The sequence below is a fragment of the Chelon labrosus genome, assembly GCF_963514085.1.
Source record: "Chelon labrosus genome assembly, chromosome: 11".
Classification (NCBI taxonomy): Eukaryota; Metazoa; Chordata; class Actinopteri; order Mugiliformes; family Mugilidae; genus Chelon; species Chelon labrosus.
Genome location: NC_140344.1, coordinates 18,757,373 through 18,770,039, shown reverse-complemented (window position 1 = coordinate 18,770,039; position 12,667 = coordinate 18,757,373). Strand labels below are relative to the sequence as shown.

The following is a 12,667-nucleotide window of genomic DNA, read 5'->3' as shown; positions in this document are numbered from 1 at the left end:
GCTTTAAAATGGACATGTTTGTTCTAGCAGCTGGTGATGGTTGTTAAAAAATACACATAAAAAAAAAATCTTAAATACATTTGTAAAACACTTTGGCACTGTTCGGGCCCACTTCATATGAGTTTCTGTTCAATTTCAAGCAGTTCATACTGTACATATGAAGAGGCTGTGTTAGTAATGTAATCAGTCCTCATGTCCATCTTGGTGTCCTCTCGGGAGAAGAGGCTTCTGCTGCTGCTGCTGCTGCTGCTGTTGGCGTTCCTATCTGCTGACTAGATCGGAGCCCTGTGTGGAGCAAACGACATAGTGAGGGGTGCTGTTGTCCGTCACCCGGGAGCTCGGGGTGTTGCCGTTAGTTGGGCTGCGCACAGGGCTGCGGGTGGGATTGCAGGTGTCTTTGAGTCTGTGTAGATACTCTGCATGGACAGGCTTGTGGCTCTGCAGCACCCTGATGGCTTCGTCAACCTTGAACCACTTCCTCTTCCTTCCTGTGAAAACATTCAAGAAAAAAAGGCAAAGGCAAGTTGTTTGGATGTGGCTTATATAGGTACAGAGGGTAGGGGTTCAATGCTGTGATAAGTGGCTACATTTATAAGGACGTTAATACTCTCAGTAATACCCCAATACCCCAGTCAGAACAAAAATGCCTCATGTGACTACCTCAGTTGAAAGAGTGTGGCCTTATCTGAAGATTGATCAGTTTGGGATCTAGTGAATTTAGAGGTCAGGTCAACACCTGCTGTTTTTCATGTTTTTCTGAGTTGTTCCTAACTGTTTTTGTGTGTGTGCCTGTGTCAGGCTGCAACCTGCTGGGGATGGCTGCTGCCATCAAGGAGTGTCATTGCTATGGGGTGGTCTAGGAGGCTGGTACATGTCTAAGTAACATCCATATGAATGCCAGGTCTTAAAGTTTCCCAGCAGAACACTGTATTGTCACAAGATCGTCAATGTTATTTACTTCTCCTGTCAGTGGTTTTAATGTTGTGGCTGATCGGTGCATTGGCTCCTAATAAGCATGTAAAAACTTGATCTGATGATTTCTGTCTGGTGAGAATAAATTATTCTTTTTGCACATGTTTGTGCCACATAGGGGAAAGAATTTGGCAACGTGACGAGATTCCGGGGACGACAGAAATGCAAAAAAAGAAGTTTTCAGGAAAGTCTTTAAAAAGATGAGGAAAGATGGGATCGACGTGGGCAGCACTGATAAAATACATGAATTCAGTGTCAGTGTCAATGGTGTGGGGGTAAAAAGTCTTCTCTTCTGTTATATTTCCGTCAGATTTGACGTTCCACAGCGTACAGAATCAGTTTGCGGGTGGGCAGAATTAGTTCACAAACGTTATGTTTCGATGCAAATGCATATATCTTCATTTTATTTACATGTAAACAGTTGGAATCTCTGATCAGAATGATTTCAGGTTGATGATCTACTGCTCATGTAAATGTAGCAAGCAACACCTTAACACAATCCATGCCAGATGGTTCCCACCTTTAGGATTGAACTCGTGTTTTTGAGTCCATCTGTCCATCAGTCCACATACAGTACAGTACAATATGGCCATGTGTATAATACTGTATTTATTGTGTTTACTCTTAATCAGACTTAGTGTAAAAGTTTTAGATAACGAGTGAAGAAATCAGAAAACTTTTGATAAGTTTAGATTGACGCTACTAAATAATATTCTCAAGTTAGCTATTAAATTTCAGAGTTCATTTTTCATGTGTTGTCATTTGTGATTTCCATGTCTATATCTGCAACACAACTGCAAAATGCAACATAGTAAAAGCATGGGCTCGTTCCATCTTCCGTCTCTTATGACACATAATTATCTGTTAGTTTCATTCAAAGTAAAATGAATTTGAAACACCATCCTACATGACATTGTCCACCAAAGCTTTCTGTGAGCCTAACTGAACGGTGACTGAATGCTCAACACCAAAAAACCTGACTTTGATAAAGCACAAGGTTATGTAACACACACAAGAATAAACTGTGCAACACATGTTGTGGCACCAATGTCAGAGTGGACATACTTCAGTTAGTGTTTATGAAGCTCTTCCTAAAAAAGACTCCTTCCTTCCATAAAAATGTCCAGCAAACCGTCAGCTGGAAGTTATTTATACTTTATTCAACCTCATTGTCTCCTCCCATTAAATTCCAAACAGCACGTTGCTGGAGGAATTCATCGCGGCCTGTGATAATCGGAGGATGGTGCAAGGGGGAGGATTCGCTCATTTTATGTTGCCACCCTGAGGTAAACCACCAGCGCTGCCACCGCCACCAATGGCTTTCAACATAGGGGGGAGAATGAATTAGGCGAGCGGTGCCGAACCCTTTCTGCTCAGTTACAGCTCCTGTGCAGGGCAAAAGAGGACAAGTGAAGGGGGGGTGTGGGGGGCTGCCGTGAGTGATGATAACTGGAAAACAACTGGGCACAGCAAACATTCCTCCCCCTTGTGAATAGGCTGGACTCTATTTCTGTGGGCGAAGGGAGTAAATGATCATAACCACATTTCCCACTTTACAAATAGTTTACGTTATGAGTTAAATCCCTTGAGGGGTATTAGATTTTTATTTATTTTTTTAAATTGTTCACAATAAATATTCTGTACATTATTTTTGTCACAGGAAGCATTTTATACAGACAGAAAAAAGAAATGGCGATTTTAGGGCTGCAGCCAATTAATCCTTTCATTATCGATTAAGTATTTGTCGGCACCGGGTAATGTTTGCGCGGACAAAGTCAATGAAATAGGACAAACTGTCATCGATGGCACAGACAGTCACTGGTAGTTGTCAGTAAAACATAAACTTATGGGAGGAAGCAACGTGTTGCTGCATTTTTTTCTGTCAGTATTTTGACTGTAGACACTGTAGGTCACATGCACTGACTTCATTGATGTACACTATATTGCCAAAAGTATTCGCTCATCTGAGTTTACGCGCGTATGAACTTAAGTGACATCCCATTCTTAATCCGTAGGGTTTAATATAACATCGACCCACCCTTTGCAGCTATTACAGCTTCAACTCTTCTGGGAAGGCTTTCCACAAGGTTAGGAGTGTGTTTATGGGAATTTTTGACCATTCTTCCAGAAGCGCATTTGTGACGTCAGACACTGATGTTGGATGAGAAGGCCTGGCTCGCAGTCTTCACTCTAATTCATCCCAAAGGTGTTCTATCAGGTTGAGGTCAGGACTCTGTGCAGGCCAGTCAAGTTCTTCCACACCAAACTTGCTCATCCAGGAACAGGAAGGGGCCATCCTCAAACGGTTCCCACAAAGTTGGGAGCATGGAATTGTCCAAAGTCTCTTGGTATGCTGAAGCATTCAGAGTTCCTCTCACTGGAGCTAAGGGGCCAAGCCCAACTCCTGAAGAACAACTCCAAAACATAATCCACCCCCCACCAAACTTCACACTTGGCACAATGGATTCAGACAAGTACTCCTGGCAACCACCAAACCCAGATTCATCCATCAGATTGCCAGATGGAGAAGCGTGATTCGTCACTACAGTGAACGCGCCTCCACTGCTCTAGAGTCCAGTGGCGACATGCTTTACACCACTGCAACAACGCTTTGCATTGCACTTGGTGATGTATGGTTTGGATGCAGCTGCTCGGCCATGGAAACCCATTCCATGAAGCTCTCTACACTGTTCTTGAGCTAATCTGAAGGCCACATGAAGTTTGGAGGTCTGTAGCGACTGACTCTGCAGAAAGTTGGCGAGCTCGGCGCACTATGCGCCTCACTATCCGCTGACCCCGCTCTGTCATTTTACGTGGCCTGCCACTTCGCTGACGTTCCCAATCACTTCCACTTTGTTATGATACCACTGACAGTTGACTGTGGAATATTTAGTAGCGAGGAAATTTCACAGCTGGACTCTTATCACAGTACCACGCTGGAAGTCACTGAGCTCCTGAGAGTGAGAAGCAGTGTGCTTGATTTTATACACCTGTGACCATGGAGGTGATTGGAACACCTGAATTCAATTATTTGGATGGGTGAGTGAATACTTTTGGCAATATAGTGTATGTACACAATATATCTCAGATTCTCCATTTACAAAGAGATGACTGGAGGCCACAATAACTTGGCTCGCAGCTTTTGTTGTTACAGTAGTGCTGCAGTTTTATGCTTAATCGCACATTTGAAAACTTGCTGGTCTCTGTCTTGGCTCAAACTTCTAAGCAGTGATCTCTAAATTTAATTTTATCATCCAAAAGATAACAAAATCCATTAAAAATAGTTTCTGCGTTCTTTTTCAGTTACATAGATGTTTTTACTAGAGTTAAACCATTAAAACGTATGGCGTGCAAAGTTTCTGAACCCAGCATAGGACATATCAATTCCACTGATCAACACAAGGTGGCAGTAACACACAAAGAAGAGTAGCAGTGCACCATTTAAGGGCAAGGAAGAAGAGAACTGCCAGCTAGCAAGCCTGCTGAAACTGTTTTATATTTTACCAATTTACAAAATTTAATTTTATTATTGTAAGTGTTTCCCATCATGGCAATATTATTGCCATATTATCTAAGGATAAATTAAAAGTTTATCTTAAAATATTTTGGACCTTAAATAAGATAAAAAATATAGTTTGTGGATATCAAGGAGTCTGGGTAAAGGTTTTTTAAAAATCTTGAAATCAGCCCACTGTGAAGAAAAGTGTCCAAAAGCGGAACAGATTTCAAACGACTGCCGGTTTGTCCAGGGCGAGTCGCAGGGGCAAATTCAGTCCAAGAGCAGGAAGAACTAAGGATTGGGTAACTTGCAGTCATTGACACATCACATGATTTCTTCAAAGCGTGCTTTATGACAACATGAGGCCACCTGTCCAAAAGCTGAAGTTAAACAAGAATTAAGTTCCCAAGCACACGAGCAAATGCAGCAAGGAATGGCTTGTAAAGAACAGAGGGTAATGGAATGGCCCCAGTGTTTTGTGGGGCTTTGAAATCAGTAGTACGTGTAAGAAAACCCATCAAACATCTTACACCTGAAGGAATTTTACAAATTATTAATATAAATTATTAATTACCGTTATTTTTGTACACCACCTTTATATGTAGGCTCCTTTTCAAAGAGAATCAAATGTCTGCTTGTCCGAATGACAAAGCCAAAGTCAACAAAGCCAACAATTTCCATGGGACGTACTTATTTTCCCACATGACCTTATTTAGCATTTGCTGGGTTTTTTTTGCATCAATGCATGAATGAGAAAAAAAGAGGGATATAAAGAGAGGGACGTACCAATGTTGACAGAGTCCTCCCAGTCTTCCAGTGTCTCTGTGACTACGAGGGTATAGACGTACGTCCTGTGCTTTCTGTCTTGATTGTGCTGCAGAGGTTCAGATGAAGAGGAAACCAAGTGTGATTGACTACACTGTTTCTTTTATAGACATTATATGAACAAAACAACTATTCTGACTATTAACAAGTCCTGAAGGGTGACTGCTAAGATTTCCTACAGCGTTAAATATTGTAACTTGAGCATTTACTATAATTGTCCATGATAAACTGACCTCAAAAATCCCAAGCAGTCTTCCAAGCTTTCCCTTCACACCAGCCTGCACAGATGACGAAAACAGAGTCACTACATTAAGCACATTTACATTTAAGGGAGCACACATTTTATTAGCATTTAATATTGAGCCTACAATGAATATTTCACTACACTTAGGGTTGATTTTCTTGGTTTAGTATATAAGACCTGATGAACTCATCCTCATCACTCACACGGCTACAAAGCAGAGAGAACCCTAACCCTAACCCTTGACCTACACATGGCAACAGATCATCTCTGTCCTGATGTGTGTGCATATTCTCAGTTTAATATTTTTTCTAATCTATGCCAGGAAGCCCTGAGGCTCACTCTAGCGCTGCCACGTGCCCGTGAGGCAGCACGGCAGGGGTGACCAGGTAGACCTAAACATAGTCAGGGCGAAAGAATGAGGAGCTTAACTCTGGTACAGTGAATGAGTCCAGATCCATTTCCGCTTACGCACGGTTTGTTGCAGAGTTATCATAGAGGAGGGCAGCCCCTGAACTTGACAACATCATCAGTTCATATGTGTCCTACAGCTGTGGTTTACTAACCTGATTAAGGCTACTTAATCATCTCACAGAGGAGAAAAGCAAGAAAAGCAAAGATAAGCCCAAGATAAAACAAACATGAAAACTAAGTCACAAGGCACTCCGACTGTTGGACATACACAGACTGGAGGGCATACTTCTTGGTCACAAACATTGAGATAAGTAGAGAGTAAATTGAGGGGAGTGCTAGATTGCAAACTTTCTCTATCACAAAAGAGGTTGGCAGGCACTTTATGACATGCTGTAAGTCAGTGGACGCTGATGGCTTACGTATTTCAAAATTGCTGTCGCAGCCTGTGGTCTGTCGTTGGGTGTTGGGGCGGCACGGAGGCGCATTCCTGGACTTTGTGGCTTAGTTTAGCAATTCTGTTGCTCTTGTTGTGTGGCACATTTCAGGCTTGGCCTCTCGTTTTAGATTTGTAAGGATCACTTTGTCGGTGTGTTTTCTAACCAGTGAGTACACTAAACACTGGAAAGGTGTTGAGTGGGCATGTATAGAATTAGCTATAGGAACAAACCTGTCATGCCTGTAAATGCATTTTTGACATGCTTACTCAAAAAAGTCTAAATTTAAAGCCCAGTGGATGCGACGCTCATGTTGGCTGACATATCGAGCTTGACCGCAGGGTATAAAACCTTACAATCTGAATTGTTAGCTTGCCACCGAAGTAATAGTTTTGCAGCTCGTCTATATCCAGGTACACGTCTGGCCTAAGCGGGACGCGGGAAACTGGAAACCCCTTCCAAATGTCATTGCCATACATCAAGGCTGTCAGCACACTGCTATCCAGGGCAGACGTTCAGAGCTGGCTTCCCTGTAAACATTCTGGCCAACAACCAGCAACCTCGACTACTAAACCACAGAACAATTAACTGACCCTTTATGCATCATTGCCAAATATCTCCGTCCCTCATCTGGATTCGGCACGTACATAGCTGTGGTTCCCGCTGTTGACACTGCTGACAATGATTTGCTGTATTCTCCGACTGTTTACGATGCTAATTTATGTCTGTGGAGTTAATACATAAACTATTTTCAGAGTGGATGATGCTGAACTGTTTATTAGGATGGCTGCAGTTTTTGCTCGTGTTAAATAAATTAGAGTGAATGTTTAGCCTGCTTCAGATCTACTGTCAGAAAGTTATTATGACATTGCAATGAACTGCTGGGTTGACTTTTTGAACATGACTTTGACCGGATTCTTCTTGCTCTATCTTGCACTTTAATTTTATGACAGTGTAGCTAGTGCAACTGATCAGCTGATTCACATAATTCACACAATCAAATGAGGACATGTTTGTTATCCTTATTATCAAGGCGCAGTATTATAATTCTGATTATTTTCTATTAAGATTTTAAAAAATAAATATTGTACTGGTATAAATAATCCAGGACAAGATAAATCAACTTAAATTCATAGGTTATTCTTTGTAAACTCTGTGCAAACTTAAGTAAACCGTTCGTGGTAAACGACCTGTTTCATGTGTGCGTGCTATGACCTCACCTCTTCGTACACCTCCCTGACCGCTGCTCCACAGGGCTCCTCGTCCGGCTCCATCCCTCCTCCGGGCACAATCCATTGGTCTGGATGTCGGCTGCTGCTCACCAACAGCACCTGCCAAAGGAAGGGAGGCCTCCGTCAGCTCCTCTGCTGCCAGAATCGGGGTGTTGAAAACACTGCAAAGGTTCAGATTCCAGCCCGCGAGTCCAGAGTCCAGAGTCCAGAGTCCGTCATCACTAAAGCTCCCCAGTCGCAGCCAAGTGAGGTGCTATATATTCAGCGTATTGAACATCTCACATACCGTGCCGGTCATTCATTTCATTTACTTGATGCAACAGGAGTGTCGTACAGATCTGGCTGTTCCGCACGTCCATGAAGCTTCGTCTATTGGTATGCTGATGCACTGAAATCTAATTTCAGTGCAGCCTCATTTAAAATTTGCCATTACTGAATATATTACAAGAACAAGAACCTCAAAATTGAACACGGTTAAATGTATATTAAAGTGACCACATTTGGGTATTTCTGGTAATTCGTTAATTAAAAGATAAAAGACTAAAACCTGCCAAAAAGAGACTGCTCAGCACTCTCATCCAAAAAAATCAACATAAGGCCCCTATCTATATTTAACTGACCTGAGACACTTTTAGTGTGGTTGGGTTTTTGAGCACGGTGCCCCTCTGGTGATGCAGTCACTTGACCTTAAACCCTATCTGGCATCACTCTGACCCACATTAAGTTCACGTGTGAGTAATTTCTCCATCCTGCCGTGAGCTAACCAGACATGTGCGGCCAACTCTTTCTCCTGCAATGAAGGCAACTCTCTTAAGGCAGCACAGGCTTAAACCAGGAGCCACTATCAGTTCTTTTTGTTTTTAACACATGTCCCAGCAGAACTTTCCCAGTTTTAAGATTCGCCTGCTGAGACCGGATACTGAAAGCAAGCCAGATTCGCGACGATCATTAACGTCTTCCCTGCCGCCAAAGCCCGACTCGGTTGCACAGAAACAACCGTGATGAGTGACCCTTTGCTGTAACTCATTCCATAACCAGGTCAAACAGCGTAAGATAAAACCCAAGAGAAATCTCAGGCCTGAGAGACAGCTTCATTCTGAGAGTCTCGCTGCTGGCTGAGCTTTCAGTTTTATGGAGAAGTGGCACACTTTAAAACTACAACTCACAAAAGAGGTCCTGTTCACCTGCAACACGGGCTTCGGCTCATTATTAACAAATGCCTGAATGCATGCGGGTGTTGCTCTGAATCCATCCCTGCATTTACAAACTTACTGGAGACCATGTGACTTATTTTTAACACTGGCAACTCTGTCAGTATTTAGTGCGGATGACAGGCTACATTAGAAGGTGCGAATGATTTCACAGTCATCGATGACCTGAATCTGGAGGTCACTAAAACCCGCAGAACAACAACATTTTCCACTCTGTTTCATTACTTCTAAATACGAACATCATGAAAATATTTAAAAAAAAAGACTGCATGTAACAATTAGGACTTAATATGCAATGCCAAAGTAATGAAAGCAAAGATAAATCACTCAAAGAGAAATTTGACATGTTTTTATGTTCTGATCAAGGCGATTTTCTTGCTGCTGGACTGGATATAACATTAATACTACACCGTATGACGAGGTGGCAAGTTAAACGAGCAGTGGTGAGACCGAGGGAACTGTTGATGCACCGCCGCTTGTCTCTCCGACAACACACACACACACACACACATGCATGCGCAATTTCACACGGACGCCCTGTGAAACACGTAGGCACTTTGGCGCGCGCACCCTAAAGGCTTTTCAAAAACCACTGGATCAGCAGTTGCCTTTCTGCGCGAGAAGAAAAGAGCTTAGTGGAGGAGGTTAACGACCCCGGCGGGCACCGGGCACACCTCAGTCAGAGCGAGGAAGAGCCCCCCGAGTGGGGACATCCACAAGAGCTCCACAATCCGACTGCCACGCGGCTGACAATGTTATATTTGTGAGTCAGATGAAGGGGCCATGTTGAGGCGAGAATACATGTTTGGTCTTGTGACCACGTGAAATTTCATTTTTTAGCTTTCGCTGACATTTTTGTTCCAAAAAGTTTTAGCAATTCTGCTACGAAAATGAATTATTCTGAGCTGATCTCCACCAAAAACAAACAAAAAGCTTTTAGTTTTACACATGCCAAAGACTGTGTCTGATGTTAGGCCACATTGTGTTTGGTGCAAATTTAGAGACATTAAAACAGCCAGTTACAGAAATAATGTCTGTATAAATATTCACTCAGGCATGTATTTATAATAAAACTGTTTTTCCTCGTACTGAAAAGTGAAAGCAAACACTTATTTTTTTAATGTGTGCATGAAGTGAAGTCATCCTGTTATCCTGCACTCCAGCTGACATGTTCAGGAAGCGACTGTAAACCAGGCACGCAGGCTGGATGGATAGTTTACCACATAAAGTGTGACACACGCAGCGAACGAAGGACGAGATCAGTACGGCGTACGACCGTTCCATCATCCTCAGACTGTTAGCTTATGTCAGCATGTGTGAGACCCTGATGAAAAGCAGGAGCAGCAGAGAGAGAGAGACAGAGAGAGAGAGAGAGAGAGATTGCCAGCACAAGGAGCAGGAAAGTAAATCTGTCAAGGGACAGCAAGTGCCTGCACCTTGTTTCTATAAATTGCAGCTGATAGGTCACTCACGGCGTTTGGCACACTGTGTAACAGCCACTCAGCCCCCTACTCCTGCTGTCACATGTGGCCCTGAGCTGGGCTGCCGTCATCAGGCAGATAACCCCTGCCCTCAGCGTAAAACTACAGTAACGTAGCTTAAGTCTTAATATCAAACTAAGTTGAATGCATATTCTAGACACTGCTGATCTCTGCATGTTTGTTTTAACACCGAGTGGATGAGTAAAACTGGAGACAATGCAATTCAGTAGTACTATAAACCACAGCCTCCAAAATGAAAGCACAGATGAATCAACAGCTACAAATGCTGAATACCATAACCTTCATGAAGCTGGGATTTAGTGCAGGATTATTACACCGATCAGGCATAACATTATGACCACCTTCCTAATATTGTGTAGGTCTCCCTTGTGCCTCCAAACAGTTTTGACTCATCAGAAAATGGACATGGGGGTGTCTGAGGCTGTTCTGTGGCAACAGAATATTGTTAGTGGGGGGCCTTTGGGTCCTATGGGTTGTGGGGAGTGCCACGGATATTTGATTAGTTTGGGATCTAGTGAATTTGGAGGTCAGGTCAACGTCTTGTGCTGTTTTTCATGTTTTTTGACTTGTTCCTAAACCATTTTTGTGTGTGTGTGTGTCTGTGTCAGGCTGCATCCTGCTGGGTATGGCTGCTGCCATCAAGGAGTGTCATTGCTATGGGGTGGGGGTATCTGGTCTGGTCTAGGTGGGCGGTACATGTCTAAGTAACATCCGCACGAATGCCAGGTCCAAAGGTTTCCTAGCACATTGTATTGTCACAAGATGGTCTATGTCGTTTACTTCTTCAGCAGCAACAGGCTGCAGGGCGTTGCACCGTGTTTCAGGTTAGTGACCTGCTACTGTACTACAACCACATCAGCTGATGCCAGTGCAAGTCAGAAAACAAACTCCAGCTCTTTCAGTGAACATAGATGCAGTATTTTTATACTGACAGGAGGCATTTATAGGCTAAGGTGTTGTAATGTAAGACGAGGGGCTGCAATTTTACACATGCAGCATTAGACTTGTGAAATGAGTCCGAGGTTGAGGAAATTTGTCATGAAATAAATCCTCGACTGACAATGGTTTCTGAACAGCCTGCCTTGTCTTTATGAATTATGAGTTATGTGGATTCCCTCCTGGACAGGAAATGAAAATGCGGGTCTCCTGCTGGCTGCACACAGACTGCCCTGCTGTTTAATAGGTCAAATATTTGGCCCCCCAGCCAAGTTATGTTCTCCTCTGCCCAACACACCAATTATCAGACACGCACTCACGCATTAAACAGAAACCTGGTGTATGACAGGTCTGTGCCCTGATAAATCATGCTACTGTACAGTAAGAGTCCCGCAGTTAAATCGGGACCGAGTCAAAAATAAAACAGGGCATGTTAGTAAATGCCCTCTCCTCCAGCAAACAGTTTAACTTGGGCCGTCCACAGACGCAGCTTACCTCGTCCTCCTCCTCGCTTTTGAAACACAAACACGCCGCTCTTCTCTTGAAGCCTTCGCCGTCGTACGTCCTGGTCTGGTTGGGCTTGAACTTCATCATAAATATATATATATTTGTAACCGTCGAGTGCCAGAAAAAGAAAAAGAAAAGAAAAAAGGCAAACAAAAACAACTGTGTTCAAGCAAACGCTGGAGAAATCGTCCCTCCGAGAGACTGTTGAGAGAGCAGTATTCTTCTTCAAACGGCAGTCCAAGTTACTGGAGTCCGTTCATTCATCCCTGCGCTCCGAGACAATGTCAGGCTGCATCTGGTCGTGTATTGTACCCACCATGGTGGTTTTAGTGCCGCTGTCAACACGCATGAATCAACAAACTCGCTCACATCTGTGGTGTCGGTGGTGTGCTGCGACCAGCTGACCTGAGGGCTGCGCAACAAGCTGCCCGTCGGCTCCCACGTTACGCTGAGCTCCACGCTGATCCATGAACACTGTCGGTGCACACACACACACACACACACACACACACACACACACACACACACACACACACACACACACGAATCAAGTGTCTTCACAGAGATGACAGCTGGGCACACCTTCCGCTTTCAACACGGTTGTTTAGTAATCACATATAGATATATATATATAAAAAAAAAAAAAAAAAACGCAGGCGTGAGTGATGCGCTTTCCACAACTGATGGTGCTTTCAAGTGCTGCTCTGGAAAATTTTCAACTCCAAGCCAAGATGTGTGAAGGTAGCCTACGTTCAAAGCGCAAAAGACATTTGTGTTAAGCTTGTAATGAAGGTCAGGGCGTTCAGATGTAACACGTTCCTTCCCTTTCTGGCTCAGATATGATTTCACAGAAATGGTTTAACATTTCCACACTGGCATAGATAAAACACACAG

The 12,667-nt window shown here is 43.4% G+C and overlaps 1 protein-coding gene across 2 annotated transcripts; it reads right to left on the bottom strand.

Annotated features, from left to right (window-relative positions):
* Positions 1-261: 261 nt before the first annotated feature.
* Positions 262-12,247, bottom strand: nudt4a (nudix (nucleoside diphosphate linked moiety X)-type motif 4a; the record flags this gene model as incomplete). 2 transcript variants are annotated; one of them, XM_084554574.1, is made up of 5 exons in its annotated part: positions 11,762-12,247; positions 7,606-7,716; positions 5,530-5,574; positions 5,258-5,345; positions 262-488 (listed from the first exon to the last, which is right to left on the bottom strand). In XM_084554574.1, the coding sequence occupies exons 1-5, from the start codon at positions 11,858-11,860 to the stop codon at positions 262-264; spliced, it is 570 nt and encodes a 189-aa protein (XP_084410700.1). In that variant the 5' UTR covers positions 11,861-12,247. The 2 variants fall into 2 exon arrangements, with proteins under 2 accessions (XP_084410700.1, XP_084410701.1); XM_084554575.1 differs by having other exon boundaries at positions 263-484.
* Positions 12,248-12,667: the final 420 nt, after the last annotated feature.